The sequence below is a fragment of the Hermetia illucens genome, chromosome 5 (genome assembly GCF_905115235.1).
Source record: "Hermetia illucens chromosome 5, iHerIll2.2.curated.20191125, whole genome shotgun sequence".
In the NCBI taxonomy this organism is placed as follows: domain Eukaryota; kingdom Metazoa; phylum Arthropoda; class Insecta; order Diptera; family Stratiomyidae; genus Hermetia; species Hermetia illucens.
The window spans coordinates 41,955,821-41,977,218 of NC_051853.1; the positions used below are offsets into that span (position 1 = coordinate 41,955,821).

At 41.8% G+C, this 21,398-nt stretch overlaps 1 protein-coding gene across 1 annotated transcript; it reads left to right on the forward strand.

Moving 5' to 3' along the window:
* The first annotated feature begins 2,064 nt into the window (after nt 1–2,064).
* Nucleotides 2,065–18,356, forward strand: LOC119657328. Its single transcript, XM_038064193.1, has 11 exons — nt 2,065–2,308; nt 2,364–2,490; nt 11,506–11,649; nt 11,714–11,892; nt 11,962–12,168; nt 12,418–12,832; nt 12,900–13,110; nt 16,632–16,806; nt 16,861–17,120; nt 17,843–18,216; nt 18,274–18,356. Exons 1-11 carry the CDS (start codon nt 2,294–2,296, stop codon nt 18,354–18,356), a joined length of 2,190 nt encoding a protein of 729 aa, XP_037920121.1. The 5' UTR covers nt 2,065–2,293.
* The last annotated feature ends 3,042 nt before the right edge of the window (nt 18,357–21,398 follow it).

Here is a 21,398-nt window from a genome sequence, read left to right on the forward strand (position 1 = left end):
ACTACACCTCTAAGAAGATCTGCTCATCCAGAGCTTTAGCGGACCAGCCTGGCATCTTTCTCTGTTCGTTTTCTTCTCGTCCCTCACTTCCTTCGCACAATAAGCATTTGGGGTGGCTATTGCACGCTTTGGCAATATGGCCTTTCTCTCCACACCTTCTGAATCGATCGGACCGATCAATGCCGCTGGCGCATGCATTCGCGAAATGACCAAATGCGAGGCATTTGAAGCACCTCTTTAGAGAAATCTGCTCTCTCAGACGGCAAATAACCCATCCGATTCGAACCTTCCTGGCCGTCAATAACTTTTGCGCTGCGTCCACTGGTAATCGCAATGTGGCCGTTTGGGTATTGCCATAGGCTTTCCGCAAACTCAAAATGGACTCTTCGGTAAGTTCCTCCAACTTGAACTGTTCACTTGAAGTGCAAATTTCTCCTTTGGATGTCACTTCATCGAGATCCGTGCACTGTATATAGACCTCATGTTTTTGGGTCCGTACTGTGACATTCTCCCGAAGTGAGTTCTTAACCTGAATCCATCATTTTTTCCCAAGCTGGTTTTTTTCAGCTCAAACATGAGGTCACCCTTTTGAGTCGTTCGAATCTTGCTGACATTTCCATCTAGATCTTTTAGGTCGGGGTCTTTTTCTTTCTTGCTTTTCTAAACTACCTTGGTCCATCCACCGTTTACATTCCCCTTGGATTTTGTCGAGTTGATTGCCGGAGCTCGCTTTCTCTCTTCGGTGCTTTTAGTTCCGTTTTTCGGAACTATTTGTATGGACTTTTTCCTCTTAGGCGCCTGCTGATTTGCCAGAGGATCCACATCTCTTTCTCGCACTCTCTGTTTGGTGGCAGGTTGATTGCAATACGATTGGGTGTCACTTGGGTCGCCTGTGACACCGTTGGGGCAACAGATTTCGACTTGCCCTTGGAATTTCGTTCCTCCTGCTACGATTTGTTGTAGAGCATTCTAATAGCTCTCACCATAGTGGTTTTATGTTCTGGGTATCCTTCTCATAGCCATTTTGGTCCGCACACCAGAGATGAGCAAACACTTGCCCCTGCACAGTCAGAAAAGAAAAGTGCATGAACACATATTTACACATCAATAGGTATGCCCCAATCCTCCAGCTGGGGTCGCGCCTGATGGGAAATCTGGCCACTCAAATTTGGTAGAAAGGTGAGAACTGTGAACTCCCACGCATAGAGTGAGTTACATCCTTTTGCGTCGAATTTAAGGGCGGAATCACCATACATGCAAAAGGGGGCTGCACATTTTTTTTTCATCAAATATGGTCATGTGGAGCATCAAACGAAAGGTCTCGGTTAGTACTTTCCGAAGCCGGTCTTAGTGTTGATATTGTTAGAAAGGTGGAGAGTGCGGCGGGTTGAAAGTGATCATTTCTTTAAAGGGGCCATTCACAGAAACTACCCAACCGAAAAATCTGAAAAAAATCAGGAGGCTGCTACTATATGCTGTCTGGACTCCGAAATACCTTTCATACCGATATCTGTTTAAATAAAGTTAACAATAGTATATTACTATAATTTTTAGTAATTAGCTGCAAAACCCCCCTTAAGTTCATCCTAGCGCCACGATATTTTGCAGTAGTGGCTATAATATAGAGCATAATCTTACCAAGTTTGGTGGAAATCGCACTATTACTAACAAAGTTATAATAGATCAAATTTGTCAACTAAATCTTTCATACCTGAAGCACCGAAGTTACGGTTTCCGACTTGTTTAAGTTATTCGAAGTGGTTTTCCTATTCTTTCCAATATATTACATATATTGTAGTATTCCATTGAATTCCGTAAAAAAGGGGGCCCTTGCACGCGACATCTGTATTAAAAATGCAGTATCTTCACGCGTGCTTCCTTAAAAATAAAAAAATGTAAGAATACCTGCTGAAGAAGAGGACGAAATACTAAGTGCAGGCATCCGAAAATTTCAACCCTAGTGTTGTTAGTAGAATTGAAGTGTTTGCTAACTATCCCTATCGTGATAACTATATTTTTTTTAAAGAAATTATTTTATAGAAATTATGCCAGTATATGCGCCTATTTAAGCAACCTTAGAATAGTAGATCCGTCATACATTTGATATGGTGGGAAACTATTTCTCCCGAAATAATTTATATTTTCTTACTATCGTCGGTTTTTGCCTGTTATGTGTTTGATTTGATCATTTGATTATTTGTTGACGAACATTTTCTGCCAATAATATTTCGAAAGTGAATGAAATTACACTGAAGTGGTTATACAAAGTTTGGTACATCATTTGATAAATAAAATGGGAGACGACAAGGTATTTATTGGAATTGTGAAGTACAGGTATACCAGGCAAAAGAGTTTCTTTTCAGGTGACTTCAAGTCTGAATGAAGTTTGGAGGACATGCAAAAAAGTTCAAGGAGCCATCTTTAAATATGGTATCAACCTCTGGGATAAATTTAAGCCACTGGACAGTACTAACAGTTCGCTGGTTTCTGGTATGTTATGTGGGATTTATAAATTGACTTTTGAAGGGAAAAGAAGAGGGAGAAAATTGTTGTGCACATACGCCAAGATTCATTTTTGATTATTGTGTGAATCAGACGTGTCAGCCGCTGATTTGAAAGGGGGAGAGTATTCAAATTCTTGGTACTCCTGGGAATAATACTAAACCTTCCTCGACGGAAATACTCAGGGCATTTCTTTTCTTATGGGATCGACAATATCTGATTTTTTTGGAGTTTCTTTTAAAGAACTCTTTCTGTCGTTTCTGGCCTTTTATTATATTATTATTCTTTCTTTTTTCGACTCCACTATCTTATAGTCATATTGAGACAATTCCACTTGAATGCTGTGAGAAGGTATACAACTTTTTTATAATGAGAACCATCACCGGTGTTGTGCATTTATTCTTCAATTTCATGCCATTATCTACTACCTATTGTTGGTCTTCAGCAGCTTTGGATCATTTTTGGTTTATGGAGAATTTACAATTGGAAAAATTGGGAAAAGTCAGTTCAATGTTCACATGTTTGTCCTCCTGTCTGATTATCTTATCAAGTTCACTTGTAGACGGCTAAAACCCAATGATAGCTAACTTATTGGGGGTATCTGCCCTGTGAAATTATTAGCATGACATTCGATACGGTCTTTCGTCGATTTTAAGGGGCTACATACGAACAGGTGGTACGAAATCTTTTTCCCCCAGGATCTAGTTTTGTGACTGAATCAAAGGTGTAGTACTTTATGGATTTTGCTTTTTTTTGGGCTGCGATAGAGGGGAGTGGTTCTTCAGAATGATCACACCGTAAGGATAATAACTCAACTAGCCTGAAACTACAGATCACTTTGCGGTTCTCAAAGAATGGTTTACCGAGTGACCGCAACCTGACTCTAGCTAGAGCATGGCAATTGCAAAGAAAGTGCCTGAGAGGGTTTCTATATTCTTTTCGCAGCTTCGGTAATGCGAATTATAGGATTTTCAGGGTCTAGTGGCATGGTTCCCAATAGGCTAATGCCTCGTGCCGATCATTGAAATCCTATACGTATTTGCACGCGCCCGGCCCAAAAGTTCTTGTGCGCACCATCTAAAGACAATGGCGGCTAAGTAGTGCGAGTATATTCCACTCCTGACAGTCTCCAACGGGACGCAGACTGTACCCACCGAGGGGTTGCTAAGAGCATAGCCCTGCTTGGCCAGTCTGTCAACCCATTCATTCCCATTTATGTTCTTATTACAGGGAACCTAGAAAAGGGGTGACTTTGATCGTGCTCTCCAGGTCACCGCTCCACTAGCCTGGAGGATGTCGCCGCTGGGTACAAAGCCTTAATGACCGCTTGGCCCTCGGTCAGAACGGCTATGTTACGCTTGGGGCTGAGACCATGCTCCAGCCATCATCAGGCCTTTAGTACTGCCAGTAGGAGAGTTAGGAGACCGTACCAGTGGTCTACGCTTTGTGTATCCGAGAAAACCCCAGCAGATCGCACCGTAAAGAGTAACAAGTCTTATCTTCAAATCTCATTTTAAAAAAATTAGAACAAATTTATTATCATTAAATGCACAACAATTGGTCTAGGTCAGCCTTAATAAGGAACTCTGAATTTCCCACTTTTATGCTGATGTCCACCGATTCGATATCTCGACCGGGGTTTAAACCCGACGTAACGAGATCAAGAGGCTGGCACCTAATCATCTCAACCATCGAACCTGATCACCATGATGCCCAAAATGCATCCCTGGTCTTGGAAAAAGTTATTCATGATGCTGATGCAAATATGGTAAAGCATTAGTCCACTCAGCTACTGACCTATCCTGACGATATTGACATAACTGGAAGAACAACCCGGAATGTATAAAACAGAGCAGAGAATGTCTTATAGATAGTACTCAGCAATGTGATACCCATATGATTTCTGCATTAAGTGATAATCGCGCGAGTACATTTTGTTAGAAAAATTTAGTAGGTGAAAAACCATAACATCTAGTTTCAATTGGCTCTGACAACTGATATAATTGTTATTAACTCGAAGCATACGTGTTACACGTATAGTACTGAATGAGGGAACAAGTTGTTTGCGAAATATCGTACATATTAGAACCAGAGTCCTATGGAGAAATTTGGGCCTGGGGTGAAGTTAGCTAGCTTAGTTTGGTGAGGAGATCCGCAGTTGTAAGCACTCAGGTCTTCTGTTCCGTCCATTGTGCTATCTCCTAAAATTGCCTATTTAACGGCTTCCCACCTGCGCCGCACACTGGGGCCTTTACAGGGCGCTCGTGCTCAAAACTTCAAAACAATTTTTTTCGTGTTAGAATCTTATTGTAAATAATAAATAATGGGATAAAAGGGTGGATAAACTATAAAAAGACGTAATTTCGCATAATATATATGTATGTAGAACGCAGAAATTTGAAACAATAAAAATGAAAAACGTTAGAGCATTTAACATATTTTTAAAGCTTGGTTCAGTTGTTATGTAAAGTAAAATATTAAGATAAGGATTATTTCAATAAAAAATGATTATAATAAAAAAAAATAGGAAAAAATAGAAATGTATATTTAATTCCACGTGATTCTTTTTAGAGCCAGTAATAAATTTTGAATCTAATTAAGGACGGAATCATCAGAATCCGTGATTTGAAGGTCTTGTACTGAGGGAGCTGAATTATCCAAGTCCACCGTTAACATATTGTATCACAAACATCCCTATCGAATGATTTCCCTTTAAAGTTGGTAGTTTTCGCAGGTTAGTAATAAAGGGATCAGAAGAAATTAAGAGTCTATTGAAGGTGTCTGTAATATTGTGAAGCCTTCAAGCCTTTCGGCTAAAATATTCCCTGTAGGCCTTAAAATCTTTGTTTCGGGCTTCTTGTGCTTCCTTGCTGAGCTATCCGATTGATAACAATGGGTGCGAAATAATTTCTAGGCTGTGAATTAAAATCTTATGCACAGTCGGACTCGCTAGTTCCGTGCATATAAGCGTATGTATAATTTGGCCGTTCCTAAACAATAAATTTTGTTTATTTATATGGAAACTACTTGAAATTGTTTTTAGAATCATATAAAACCGCCTAATAAGTTCTTTTTCAACTCCAGAGATAGTTGCGGATTCTTCTTCTTCTTCTTTAAAAACTTCCTGACTCCAGGTCCAGGGTTGGTCGATTATTGCGGACATTTTTTTCCTCAATTTTTCTTGAAGGATTTTTTTGTTGTTCTCAACAATATCTTCGGTTCCTTTTGTGATTCGCGAAGATTTAATCGATAATTTATGTTAGTTGCAGTAGAAATTCAAATGCTCTTATCCATGAGTGTAACACTGACCAAACGACAAGAAGCCATCATTGACACTTCTGGATAACATTTGTTGTAAGTTGTTAAAATCTTAAGATCGCATAAATAGCATGGGAGAGAAGATTTAGTCTCACTTAAGGCATTGCATAATTTACCATTACCCATCGTTATTGTTGTGAAGTTCTGATATGAATTTTTGTTTGTACTGGGGATGACTGGAACTACCATCGAAACTCGACTTTAAAAGTAGGGTTAGAGAATCCGAGGATCTAAACTTCTAATGATGTCTTTTTGAGCTGACAGTAGCCGACAGGCAGTATGGTCTAAAATTGATTGTATCGGTACCTCAGCTTCACTTTCTTTTAACGAAATGTTTTTTGGATAACATTTTTATTTTTCTTTTTGGACAAGTTTGTAAGGCGGGAATATTTGCTTCGCTTAACTTCGGATTACGTTATATTGTTTTTTGGATAATTCAGCTGTAATTATCATAGACAGGTCATCAGTTACTGGCAAATATTTTGACTTTTGGACATACTTCTTTTATATGTTTTTGATCAAATCCTGGTAGTTCGGTTACTTTCTTCACCACGTATGCTGCAAATTTTCTACCGCTCGCCCTCAATTGCATTTACATACCATAAGCTAAAACATCCGGGTGATTTTCAACACGCTGCTGTTTTCCTATGTTTCGTCTGCACGCTACTTGCTTGGAAATCTAATAGCGGCTGACCGCAACTATCTCTTGAATGTCGGTTGGTTTAAAGTATTCAGGACCCTTCTAGCCATCTCTTTTCTGTATGGAAAAATCGGTCCTTCTGTCTACATATCCACTTTAATTTCGATTTAAAATTTTTTCAAGTTATGTTGTGCGGATTCAGGCAATTAACTTGTGACGGTACTTTTTGACAAATGACCTTCCAAGCATCTTCAAATGATGTTTGTTTGGTTTGGAAAAATATTTCGCACATTTTCTTCCTTGTCATGGAATCTTGAGTGCAAGAATCATCTAAAATAGAGCAAAACCACTCCACAAATTTTTCACACTAAATTTATTTTTTTCAATTTTTAAATTTTGCGCAAGGGGATTTCACTTTTTCCTTCACATTTAATTTATTTGAACCTTCTATTATAGCACTACATTGGCGGATTTGAAATCCCCTTGCGCAAAATTGAAATATTCACATTCAAAAATAAAATTCATTGGTCAGATTTGAATGCAAATTTCTCCCTAATTTCGCCATTAAAATGTGTTTTTTGTATTTTAATGTATTACATACCATTACTAGAACTCGTCATAGTAATTTGAAGAAGAACTTGCGAAAGATAGGCAACTGACGAATATTTGCTTGTGCCAGTTCGAATATGTGTAATAATTAAGTCTAATACCTACGGGAAATGACAAGGACTAAAAGTGGTGAAAGTAAACCATTGGGACTAAACCCATCTACCTCATGATTTGCCGAAATGTATACATTGTTTCAGTCATATAATAAGTTCAAAATAATGTGAAATTAAAATTGAGGTTTTGAGCGCTATTTTCGAAGAAAAGGCCCCAGTGTGCGCCGTTCGCAGGCTTTCGTGAATCTGAGAACATTTCCAGAAGCAGAGAGCCACAGATTTTTCTTTGAAGAAATCCTTACCGAGGTTTCTTTGTCTGAGGTCCGCTTCGTCCTTTTCCTTACATTGGCCGAGACCACCACCGTAATTTTTTCAATGTAGAAGTTTAAGTAGCAGTGTCCTTGGCTTAGATATGTGAATCTTTGCAATTTCACCTTTCGGAGTAGACATCAAAGTGGATTAGTCCTGCAAAAGTGGATCCAGATTTTTGGCGAGTCAGTTTATCAGAATCCTTTTTTCCAGTAATATTCGAGTTCCCTGACACCTTGATCAGGAATGTTTCATTTTATCTTCAAATGAATGGGGAGTATATTCGTGTATAGGATAGGTTTGAGAGATGCGGTGGGTGAAGCACTGATTGTTGCAATAATATTAAAGCAACCGAGCCTTTGAATCTGCCCCAGCAGCTTCTTGCTATTTGCTAACAGTCTTAACCCCTAGAAGATGTATAAACACTTCAAAATAGACAGATAGATAGATAGATTGAAGATATATACATCCAATGAAACTGTTTTGGTAAAAGCCCCCAGGTCTTATTTATTGCAGTGCTGCTGAACCTGAGCAATCTGCAAGAGTTCTGATAGAGAGGAAGTAAGTTGCTTCCTAGTGAATATAACTAGCCCATCCTTTCTAGCGTTTATTGTGAGTCTGTTACGCCAACTGCGGATTCCCTGCAGACTTATATTCAAGCGGTCACATACTGTGGCCGCAAACTTGCTGATAAGGTATATATTATCAAGATCCATAACAGAGAAGAGAAAACTTTTCCGGTTGGCAGCTCTTAAGGCACCCTGACTCTCGTCCGATCAATATATAAATCTTTCTCCACTTCAGCATGGGAAGGATCCAACTGATTAAAAACTTATTGACGGCCCCTTCGATGGACATTAATGTGCCTAAGGCGAATTCTTTTTCGGACGTTGTCTTCTCAATTTTCGCCTGAATTCATGGAAGGTTGTCTGCGTAGATTTGCTTTTCTGGTAGATATGTTGTCTACAGGGAAGTGGCTGCCTAGGAATGTATGTATCCCTTATGAACTGATTTACTAGCCTTTCCAGTCCCTTTAGTAGAAGGAAGTTAGCCTGATCGGTCGAAATCGGTCTGCATTTGTGTAGGTGGATTTCTCTGGTTTAGGAATAAATATTGCAATCACATTACGCCGATTGCATTCATTCCCTTTATTACTAGAGGATGGATGATGCCATCCGGGTTCGCAGACTTGTATCTATGGAACGAATAAAATCCCTATTTTACTTGGTCCAGCAACCACCAGAGTTTAGTATCTCGGTTGGGTGCTGTATGCATCAGTCGACCCTCAACTGAGATTTCGGATGTTGCCTGGGAAATGCACTTCATACAAATGGTTTAATGTTTCCTTACCGCTTTCTCCATACCTCGCACGTTCTTTGTCAAAGATTCGTTTCAACTTCGAGGCCGCCTCAAGTTGTTTTCTGTGCAAAAGCGTTTCTATGATGATCGTTTAGCCGACCTCAAGCTTCTGAGCCTTTCTGTACCGACTTCAGCCGACAACTGAGTCATACTTTAGAGCTTGGTTAAGCAGTACCCTTGTCATTTTCCTCGGTTTTGCCAAATCCGAATGCCACCATGGTGTTTTACCTTTTTTGGCGTCTTGAGCGGACAGCTCTCTTTGAACGCTTCTCGTTGTCATCATTTGAGTCCTTTTCTTAATTTCAGCAATAGGTTTGATGCTCCTCGTAGGGATCGTAACTCGGGTGCTAAGCTCTGTATTTACGTCGTCCAATCTGCGTTTAGCGGATTACGAAATGAAACGGTTGGAGGTGAATCCATGCCCACTTCGAAATGTAGACTTCGCCTGTGATACGAGAGCGTGATGTCGTTTGATATTTTTCACTCTACGATGAGAGCCGCAATGTTAGAGGATGCCACTGTAATGTCGATCACCTTTCTCCTCACCGCCTTGAAGAAACTGGGTACATTACCGCAATTTAGGGATCTGCAATTCGGTTCCTATCAGATACTCTAGTCCTTTGCGATCCTCTCGCGTTGATGTTAGAACGGGTTCAGTATGTATCGTGGGCGTTAATATCACATGTTGCTATTACTCCCATGCCTTTACCTTTGGTATTTTGGATAGCTCTGATGAATGTTCCATTGGAAACTTCGTCTACGTCATAAGGGAAATAAGCAGATCACCAAGGAATATATTTATCTCCCTGTCTTTTGAAATCACCATGGAGAGGGAGGAGGGGGTGAGTCTTGCACCTCCATTGTCATACAACCGGTCACCATGTCGGAACAACCTGTCGTTCTTATATAAGCTAAATAAATGTCTTGGAGCCATTGATTCGATAATTGACTATTGCAGTGGACACTTTAGAATGCAGCAAATTTATTTATGAAATATGGTATCTCATTTACGCTTCAGATGAAAATGCCGTGAACTGTACATCCTCTTCACTGACCTTCAGAGGCGACACTTGTAGCGTGGCGGTCCTAAGTCCCAAGTAGAGCCGGCAGATCCCACATCTTCTTAACATCCGGTTCAGAAACACCGATAGTAAGGTATGGGGCCTATTGGCTCTCTCCTTGTTTACGGTCCATCAGCATTCAGGTGTTGTATTCTGGACACTAAGTTCTTCCAGAACCTCGACGCGTTTGGCAATCAGAGAAAGCACTTTTTGAACGAGGGCAACTTCATTCTCCCACGCATCGTGCCTAAGCCTTCGTCGGTAAAGTTCAGCCATAAAATATTATTTAACGGTGGACACATCGACTCAAAGCGAAGCTTAATAGGAGGAGTTTCCTCCTAGGATGTTTGCATTGTTCATTATTGTAATCGGTTGGATTGGTGTAGTCAAACAGGATCGGTCTTATTAGTTTCGATAGCCTTGGCTGCAAATGAAGTCTTCGCCTTCGCGGACCGAGTTCTCTTTGTTACCTTTTAGGATAAGGAGTTGGGATCGACAGAAGACTCCTGCCACTTCGGTTCGCCCTTAGCTACATATACCCAGACAATCCTTTCCCTTTAACTTTGGTCAACCCGGTTGTGTTTTACATGGAGGCATTTTGCCCGGAATTGGTTTGCCCGAAGGCGGTATTATCCGGTTTCACCGGAGGTTGTTTTCTGCCCGAAGACAGATGCTTATCCGTGGGCAAGGCTTTAGAGGAGTGCTGGCAGATGAAGCTTGCTTTGACTAATTGGTTACGAATTATGTCCCAACAGGATTGATCCTCAATTTAAATGAGAAGAGAATCCGGCTGTCCACCGATGAGCTTAGGGTTCCCCTTCACTCAGGGTTGGATCATTACGAACAAAATTTAATTTCGATTTTATTCTTTTTTTTATGTTCTATATAGTTTTACCGGGGAAAGTAAGTTAGTTGAAACTGGGGGTGCCTATTACCTGGAGGTCACCGTCCACGGCCACATTTTAAGTTTTGTTACCGTTCAGCCCTCGGCGTGGTAATGACACCTTGGCTAGGGATTTTAATTGCAGCTTAGCTCTTTCTTACTGAGCTTCCTCCCCGAGAAGGAGATTAAATCGACAAAACCCATTGAAGAGTTTTTTCTTTAAATTTTTCCACCAAGTGGCTCGCACCCCGATCAAACAACAAATGGATCTATATTAGTTTGAGTTCTATAATTTTAACCTTAGATTAAGTTAACTGCCAAGGTTTTGGGATGTCTATATTATCTTATGATGGATTTCACTTGAATATAATTCATATTACGTATTTGCGATTATATTTAAGTGGAGCGATTTCCATCTGTCGTTACTTTCAGTCACGCTGGTCCCAGGGCAGAGGTGAGGCAGCGTCTGATGAGTTGCCCCTCCCTTGGACGAAACCGTCAGTCAGCTTTTTGGTTCTGTTTTGAAAACTTGGGTTTAACTCAAAAAAGAGGAGTCCGTGGACTACAAAAGAGGAAGCAAGTTGCTTCCCAAGTGGTCCGGTCCGTCATTGGTGCGGACTCAGGATTCTCAGCATCCTCAACAAAAATGTCTATATTCATTAATAAAAATGTTGCTTGAGCCCAAAATACTTGCAAAGTCTGGGAGCAGCAGAAGATGTTTGTACAGATTTCACGTAACTCTGTTAACATTTATTAACTTCCAATTCCCAGAATCGAAATTTGTGAATGTTTTGGCGCAGTTCAAGAACGTCATAGGCCTTTCAGAATGTGAGATAAAGGAAGTAACAGACTATTTTAAGCAACCTGACGGACGAGTTGCTTACGAACAATTTTGCAGGGTAGTGAGCGATGAAGGTAATATGAGACGGGATCAATCTACTCTGAATTTTTGAAAACCTTTATCTCTCTACCTTTAAAGGTGGAGAGCACGCTCGCAACATGAACCTAATATCCGGACTAGAATGGGAGGATCCGATGCATACCAACAATCTCTCGGATTCAGAGAGACGAAGGCTATGCGTGCTCTTGACGAAGATCGCACAAACCGTCAGGTTAAGGGATGTTGTGTTAATGCCATTCTTCCAGGATTATGAAATGGTGAGTTGCTATTCGGGAAGACCGCTTTTCTCTTTAATAAAAACAGCTCCTAACATGTATTGAATTCAGGTTGCCAAGAACGAAGGAGCCGTAACCCTAAACCATTTTTCTAGAGTTCTTCATTTCATGGGAATTCTACTATCTGAAGACGACTTTCTCCTGCTTGTGAAAAGATATCTGAGAAACTCATACACTGTTAATTATGTATCATTTGTGAAGCATATTGAGCAAATTGTACGCTATTTTGATGAACATCGCATAACGGATTATTCTGAGGCAAGTAATAACGGAAAGATTCGGATCTTTGATTCGTCCTGTGACCTTGTATAGTCCAAATGGTTGTTCACCATATTAATAGGACAATTAGCTTCGGGCCAGGGTTTATTGAGGTCGTTCCTGTAGTGGGAATCTAACTAGACTCTTTTAGGCATACCAGAGTACTGAGTTGAGGAATACATGAGCTCCCATTTGTTACATTATGTATCCAGATTATCAAAGCGCTAATCTTTCGATTTACAATTATAGGACCTCATTGAAAACTTCCCAGGTCGTCTAATAGATGCAGAACTCCCAAAATTGCCACGTCCTGAAATAGGCGCAGTCCGTGTTTCAGACGTTTTTGGCGTTGAAAGCTCTTTTCATCCAGTTTTGAAACCAACACAATGTTCCCGCGAAAGTGACGAAATCCTCTTACGCATAAAGCGCCATGTCTATGAGAATTCCATTCGAGTCCATGATTTTTTCGACGGTTATGATCAGTTACGTACAGGATATGTAACGAAAAACCAGTTCTTCCGTGTGTTGGATAATATTGGAATATCAGCTCTGGATCGATTATATTTGACCGAGGACGAAATGGAATTGGTGGCGGAACGCTATGCCGATGTAAACGATGCGACTAGAGTGAATTGGACCATATTTGAGAATGATATCAATAAAGGTGAAGGAACTTTTGCTAGTGAGTGCCTTTGTGTTGTTGGACTAATTTTCTTCAAATTTTTTTGCAGTATTCACCGAGAAAGACCTCGATAAGAAACCATTTAAAATAGTCGTAGCCCCACCTCCAGAGGTTACAGATTTACCTAGGGTCGGCCAAGCTAATTGGCAACAGCAGCGTACTGAGGACCGAAGTTTATGTGAACAGGCTTTGGACAATTGCAAGGCCAGGATATCAAAGCGACGGCTGTATTTGAGGCAGTATTTTCAAATGTTTGATAAGTGAGTTTGGAAAGGATCTTAGGATATTTAACCCTTGATTCTATCAGTTTCATCTACATATAAGTGTGTAGTACAGAATGAAGAAATCAATAATCTAAGAATTAGTTTTTAAAGTAGTCAACAACACTCATTTTTGAAGCAGCTGCTTCCGTGACTCGCTTAGATTCATCATCATCAACTGGGCAACAACCGGTATTCCGTCTTGTTTAGTTAGGAACTCCAGACATCCTGGCTACATGTGGCTAAGGTCCACGATATCCCTAAAAGCTGTCTGGCGTCCTGGCCTACGCCATCGCTCCATCTGAGGCAGGGTCTGCCACTTCTTCTTTTTCTACCATAGATAATGCCCTTATAGACTTTCCGGGCAGGATCATCCTCACCCATAAGGACTTAGTAACCCGCCCACTGCAACCTGTTGAATCCGATATTGTCCACAACCAGACGGTCGCTTTATTGCTCATAAATTCTGTCGTTATATGAGCTACGGAATCATCCATCCTCATGAAGGGGACCAAAAATTCTTCAGAGAATTCTTCTCTCTAATATGGCCAAAAGTTCGCAATTTTTCTTGTTAAGCATACAGGTTTCAGAGGAATACATGAGAGTTGGCAAAATCAATGCCTTGTACGGCAAGAGCTTTGACCCTATGTTGAAACTTTTCGGGCGAAGCTGTTTTTGTAAACTGAAATAGGCTACTGTTCGCAGATTTCATCGTCGTAGGTGTTATCGGTTGCGATTTTCGACCCTAGATAAGAGAAATTATCAACGGTCTGTAGTCTGCTATCTTCATTGTTCTCATTTGACCAGCGGATACATGATAGGGCATCCCCTTATCTTAGATGTTGAATAGTTTCGAGGGTGATCCTCCTGAATATCATGCTCAAGGACTCGACGCGACTTCGACCTGAATCCGTTTAAGCACACAGAGAATTAAAAGGACCAGAAATTGAATATCGACCGTACACGTTCGGTTCCACCTATGTGTAGCTCAAATGAGATGTTCTGTCGACATGTGCAAGCCAGACCCAGGAATGTAGGGTGGTTGGGAGACATTTTAGTCACCCTTCATATCTCCCCCGCCTGGACTCTCCTTATTGTCATGACCATGAATCCATTCCCAATTTTACAAAAAGATTTTAGGACATATATCAGTGGTTCTGCGCTATTCATAGCTAGCTCATTCCGTATGAGGAGTAAAACTAAGTGCCCTAACAACCCTTCTACCCCAAAGTTCAAATAAAAAGTAACTGTTGAGTCCTGCAGCACAATAATACAAAACATATGTAATCATGGGTACTTTCGACAAGTTACTCTCTGTCATACGGTAAGGCACAATAAAATTGACAAAAGAAAGGTAAGTGACAGCTCCATCCTCCCCGCACTGCTTCTGAGGAAGAGATGTGAAGCTAATTGCTTAAAGAAAAGATCACTTTTACATGGAGCGTAACCGAGAAACACATTGAGAGATAATTCTTCTTCTCCTCTTTCTTCAGCTTTTGTCCCGTTAAGGATTATGTTCGGCTCGTCTTGGCCGGTTGCGCTATTTTGGTCGACCAAAGACCTGGAGTCCTCATTTCGACTTCAATGGTATAGACAAATAGTCTATACCATTGAAGACTCCTCTCTTGCAAGTTTTCCACGATTGGTGCAATCCCATATCGATCGAGGATATCCTGATTTCGGATTAGATCATGGCATGTTTCGACACTAATCCAACGTAACACTTTCGGTTCCATTATCGCGAGGCGGTGTTCATTGTTTTCTATGGTCGGTCATCACTCAGAACCGTAGGACCTGTTCCTACGAATAGTTCGATCACCATTAAGCGTATCAAGCCAGCGTTGATTGGGAGGACTTTTTGGCCGTTTCCTTTCGATGTGTAAACGAATTTTGTGATGTCCACACTATCGTAAACGCATCGCTCGCAATCGCAGATACCGCATTTCGAATGTGATCATTGCGTGTTACGCCGCTGTTCCGGCGCAACTTTTTTATTTCGATTACCGTGGGGAGCCGTTCATTGTCTTCATAGTCGGCCAACACTGAGAACCATCGATGACAACAGGGGGAATGACAATTTTGGATTTGAGACGTTCATTAATGCGTCGATCACAAAGAACGCCAGTTCGGCAACGCCACTTCATTCAATTTGCGCTAAGCAATTTCATAACGCCGTTGATCATGTCCTGATAGTATTGATCCAAGGTATTTAATCCTTACTTCTCATAAGACAATTATTTCACTCTTGGGTGTGGAATGTTGGAGCATGTAGGCAGTACCAGGCGCCCGGAAGACAGGAGAACCCTCAACCCAAATCACAGATGAGGTTAACAGAAATCAACCTTAATTATTGTCAGGCGGTGCAGGACCTACTCTCACAAACTATCCGTGGGAAAAACATCGATGTGGCCATATCGAAATCACGGTACTGACGCTCACATATGTCAGGTCCACTATAGTCCCCATTCGCCACTACCGTACCCAACGTCATGAATGCTTCGGGCAGAACACCTCCTCTCACATTCGAGGAAAGCATCGCGATGGGCGGGAGAACAAGCCTTTCACATTGAGCTTCTGGAGGATGGATTCGTCAGAGCAAAAGTGAAAGGAATCTTCATATGCAGCTGCTATGCCATTTATGGGTATATACTTAGCCCTCTAGTTCTGGAGACGAGAGGATGTTGGCCAATAACACCTGCGCTCTTGATTGGGGAAATTGGACAACGAATGTGAGAGGAGGGGAAGCATTCGTATCGTTAGATGCGGTAGTGGTGAATGGGGACTATAGCGGACCTGACATATGTAAGCGCCACTCTAGCTAATAGTGTTGCCTGGAAAGTCAGTGAGGACTATGCTCACAGCAGGCAATCTGCATGGAAATCTCTCGCCCTCAGATGGGCAATGAGAGTTTTGAGGGAGATACATTTCTTACGGTGCTTACGCTAAACATATCCCTGGATGTTACGGTCAGAGAAAAAGCCACCCAAATCTCCCGATTGATGGAGGAAGCATGCCATGGTTGAAGTAATTGATATGTTTCATTTTAGAATCCTAGGTAAATCAAAAAAGAGAAGGATATCCCATGGGGAGGGCTTGTGATGGTTGGAGTTATTGGAGGGGTATTTGTGTGCTTCTTGCTGGGGCAACAAAACTCAAGAGAAGCGCATGGAAGACCATCTTCAAAGTTTGACCGATAAGAAACCTGTTGGTTTTGGATTTGAATGGTTTCCCAGTGACCATTTCAGCGAGCAATGTTGGCTCTTGAATTGGTGGATATGGGACACTCTAAGTAGGTGTGATTTATTCCCACATCGTGGGAAGAGCAAAGGTAAATTAAAACCTGCTATAATCAAGAAGATAGTACCAAATTCAATAACTTTTGGTGAGAGTCAAGTTCGTTGAAGGCTCCCTCTTTTTCTATTAATGTAGGTGCCATTTGTATGAAAAATAAATCCCATCATAATTTCGTTCTTCCAGTGTTCATTTCAATTTTTTTCGAACTCATGTCATCTATTTCCCAGACAGAATACTGGCCATGTAACTCGGAATCAAGCACGGCAAGTTATATACTCAAATGGGATTCTACTCTCTAACGAAGAATTCTATGCTTTGGAACGAAGGTACAACGACGATCTCGGGTTCAATTACAATATGTTTTTGTGTGAAGCAGATACCCAAGACTATGCAGTACCAAAGGTAGTTGATTCATCTTAGTTAGGTGATTTTTATTTAACTGGCAATTTTTTGTAGTATGAAGAATTGAAACAAACCTTGGACGACCTCAATAAACCACGCGAGGCTCCACCTCCAAAGAAACATGAAACCGATATCGTCTTGGTTTTGGCCAAAGTGAAACGACAAGTCGTTGCTAGACGTATAAGGATTGAGGATTTTCTTAAGGACTATGACCGGAATAAATTGCAATTTATCTCAGAGCTGAATTTTAGACGGGGGCTTGATAATGCTAACATTAAACTGAGCGAGGCTGAGGTCGATTTGTTATGTAAGGTGTAAGTATATTTGACAGAATTCCTGGATGTTATTTGGTTAGTTGATGATTGGTTATAGCTTGAATATCATGTTGGCTGTCCTTACCTATAGAAGAAAATATATACGTATGATATTCAACCTTTGTGGGGTGTAGCAAGTCAACACGTTTGCGCGCCACCGTTTGCGGTTCGCTGAAATGAGCTTCAATCCCCTCCGCAGGACTTTTCGAGACGCCCACATTCCTCTTCTACAGTTCTGCGTCAAGTGCTCTTGAGCGGGGCTACTCATCAGCCATCTTGGGAGAGTGGGTTCCACTTCATGATGTAGCCGGCAAAGGAATTGTCGCCTCTTTTTAATGTGTGACCTATCCACTGCCACTTGCGTTTTCCAATTATCATCATAATTATAGGCCTGTGCGTCGACAAAGTATTTCGTTTGAAGTGGTATCAGGCTAGCGTACCCCGATCATATGTCAAAGACACGTGCTCACGCTAAAAGACAATATAAAATTTTTTTTCTATCCACTGCTTCCCTTAAATAATTTCTTTTCAAGGATGGTAGATCCGGTAGACCGAACTCATCTTCGGTTTACATGTAAAACCTCCAATTTAAACCTACTTAATTGAAGCTGTTACAAGCAGCCAATGTTGCCGGAGGAGATCGCCAACTCCTTAACGTTTAGTGGTAGTTACAGTTTGTTAAAGTATTTTTTTGGTAACATGTTTTTCCTTTCCCAAAATAGGTTCAAAGCTCCCCTCCGTGGTTGTTGCGTTAACTACAAGAGATTTTGCTCAACAATTGAAGAAGTGTTCATGCAGCCATGCCTGGAAAGAGCACCAAGGGTGGTTCCTGTTCAGCACATTCCTTCTCAAGATTGTGCTATGAACTTCTTGAATTTCGAAGAAAGGACTATAGTATCTAAGGCGCTGCAAAAGCTATCGAAACACGCGGATCATGTTTCGAATCTGAGCTGCATCTTCGATGATTATGATTGTACACATTGTGGTACTTTGTCACAGAATAATTTCTTGCGTGCCTTGACTGTCCGAGAACTTCATAATCTAATATCAAGTCGGGAGTTCGAGTTGGTGTGTAAATGTTTTGGTGTTGAGAGAGGTCAGACATTTGTCGGTTGAAACAAATTTACATGAAAATCATATCCAATTTTTCTAGGTCTGCGCCTGGAAGTCGATTACAGGGCTTTCTTGCGAACACTAGACATCTTGGCAGCTACTCGAATTAAAATGCCATTTTGAGTCTTTCCAAATTCAATTTGATTTTCATTGTTGTACTTTTATTTTAAAATTTGAAGTCATTCTCAAATAAATTAGTTGCAGTGGTTTAATCGTCTTTTTTCAACACTTTTGGAAATTATTGAAGACACCTTTATTATGAGTGTTGGTAACTTACTGAGGACTAGGGGTTTAATGCGGTTGCTGAAGACTCCCTTTACCATTTAAAAAACCCTCTGAATATGTGGCTTATTCGCTGCCATTTGGCAAATTTATAACCTCAGGAAAGTCTCTTCTAGCACCTCGACTAAACCACTCTATCGAATTGAGTATTGTCAGCCATAGAGGTTTGCCCTCGCATGGGTGGGGCGTCGACTGTCGGCACGTGGCAGGCAGCAGCAGATGCCCAGTGTTTAAGAGAGCTTTTAATGCAATAAAGAAATGAGTTTGATACAAATCAACCTCAACCACTGCGAGGCAGACCATCAATGAGAAAAGAATCGAAGCTGCCATAATCAACGGGTATTATCGCATTAATAAGAGCGTGGACTATAGATGCAACTGGCAAGGCGGCAATATGGACGTGTGGAAATCAAGTCATTCAAGAAGTGATGGAGTTTCTAGAAGTTGGATTCGTCAGGGCAAAAATAGCTGGTATCTATATATATAGTTGCTATGCTCCACCAAGCGCAACGATAGTGGAATTCAAAGGTATGCTAGTCTCGAATATGGGCCATGCGGCGATGTGCGTTCCCTCGGAGCTGGAAACCAGGGCCGGGCTGTGAAAAAGTTTGAAGAGGATCCATTCATAGAGATGCTATTGGGAGGCCAAAATCCCGGTGGGGCGGCTAGAGAAAAGGTAGATCAAATGATGGGACGCATAACGAGAACATGCAACGCTGCTATGCCGAGGCGCGAGTCGTCGCAAAAAGGCGCTCAAACTATTGGTGGAATGAAGAGATCGCGGGATACATGTTTTCAATCTAGAAGGATCTGCCAACGATCTAGAGGATGATCGGACTTGGACGAGAAACGGCAAGTATATGTGAACATTCGAAGTAAGTTTAAGCAGGCTTTACGGACCAGCAAGCAAGAACGCTTCACGGAACTTTGTGCAGAGGCAAACCAAAGTCCCTGGGGAACAGCGTATAGGATGGTTATGAAGAAGATGAGAGGGCGAACACCACAACTGACCTGGCCGCATCTTCTGCTCGATATCGTGATGGCACTCTTCCCCCCGGATAAAGAGGAGCGCAAACAACACAAGCAAACTTTGGACGTCTACACCATACCTGCGGTAGCTGATTAGGAACTTGCGCAAATTTGAAAATTAGTGATAACGAAGCACTTGGTCTAGATGCTGTTCCCAATAGAGCTCTTAAATTCGCTGTTAAGGCCAGACCCGGCTGGTTTATCAGCGTTTTTGAAATACGCATGGTAGAAGGAGTATTCCCCGATCGGTGGAAAAGGCAAAAACTAGTCTTGCTCCCGAAGTCGAATAAGCACCCAGGACACCCATCATCATATCGACCGATTTGTCTCATCGACACCGTAGGAAAGATGTTCGAAAGGGTAATCTACAATAGGCTACCCCCTATCATTGAATATAAGGATGGACTATCGGAGCGACAATTTGGACTTCGACAAGTCCACTCAACGATCGACGTCGTAGACGTTGTTTTGAAGCTGGGTCGAGACGCGATGTCGTCTAAAAAAATGCTGTGCCGTGGTGACGTTGGACATCAACAATGCGTTCAATTCCGCAAGTTGGGAGTGGATAAAAGGTTCACTGGCTAAAACGGGTGTCCCTAGTTATTTGACTAAGCTCCTGGACAGTTACCTTTCGGAGAGGACACTTTGGTACTACACGGATGAGGGATCCAAGCAGTACACCGTCACCGCAGGAGTATCACAGGGTTCAGTGTTGGGTCCTCTCCTGTGGAACGTCATGTACAATGGGGTCCTTGTCCTTTCCGTACCGTGAGGTTGTCGACGCGAAACAACCTGAAGATGTTGAAGTGTACGCTAACAAAACCATTAGCGCCATTAAAGCGGGGTTGGAGATGGTTCAGCTTGACCTTGCGGAACAAAAGACGGAGGCGGTCTTGATTACCAACCGTAGGAAGAAGAATACGGTTAATATTCGTGTTGGTGGTCACATCATCACTTCGAAACCGGTTATCAAATACTTAGGAGTGATAATTGACGCTAAAATCAATTTCAAGGGACATCTGGACTATGCCTGTGAGAAAGCGGCAAATGTCAATGTATCATTAGCGCGGATGATGCCTAACATTGGATGCCAAAGATACATGCGCAGATTATTTGTGGTCGGAGTTGTTCGCTCCACACTATTATACGCGACACCAGTTTGGGAAGAAGCACTAGCGTGTGAGAGTAATCGGAGGAGAGTCATTATGGCTTACCGCTTAGTGGCGCTAAGGGTGTGCAGCGCCTTCAAAAACAATATCCGGGGACGCAGCATGTGTTATTGTGGGAATGATCCCGATAAACATTCTGGCAAGAGAACCATGCTGCATGTAAGAGAAAAGGAAAATGAATCCTCCTGGAGAAGTGGCAGCAACGGTGGAATGACTCGCAGAGGGGTCACTGGACCCACACTTTGATTCCCCGTATTTTGGAGTGGATCCAGCGACGACTAACTACAGCAAGATTAACTACCACCTGACGTGGCGGTTGCAGGAAATATCTGCACCAATTCAGGCTGGATGGTTTGCCCTTTTGTCCTGAATTTGGTTGCACACCTGAGGACCCGGAGCATGTTATGTTCCATTGTCCATTGTCGATTTTTCTCAGAGAGGACGAGTCTGGAAGACTCCCTGGAAGTCAATCTAAGCCCGCAGAATATCGTCGGGGAAATGTTGAAGTCGGAAGGAAACTGGTGTACGGTGAACTCTGCAATCAAAAGAATACAGTAGGAACTTGGAAAAGCGGAGCGCGCAAGGAGGGCGTGAAGAATGGTAGGCTTGGTCGCTTAAAGCGCAGTCCACTGCGAAGTAATGCTTTGCGGCGGTTCTGCGGGGAAGGAAGAAGGAGAAAATGGTG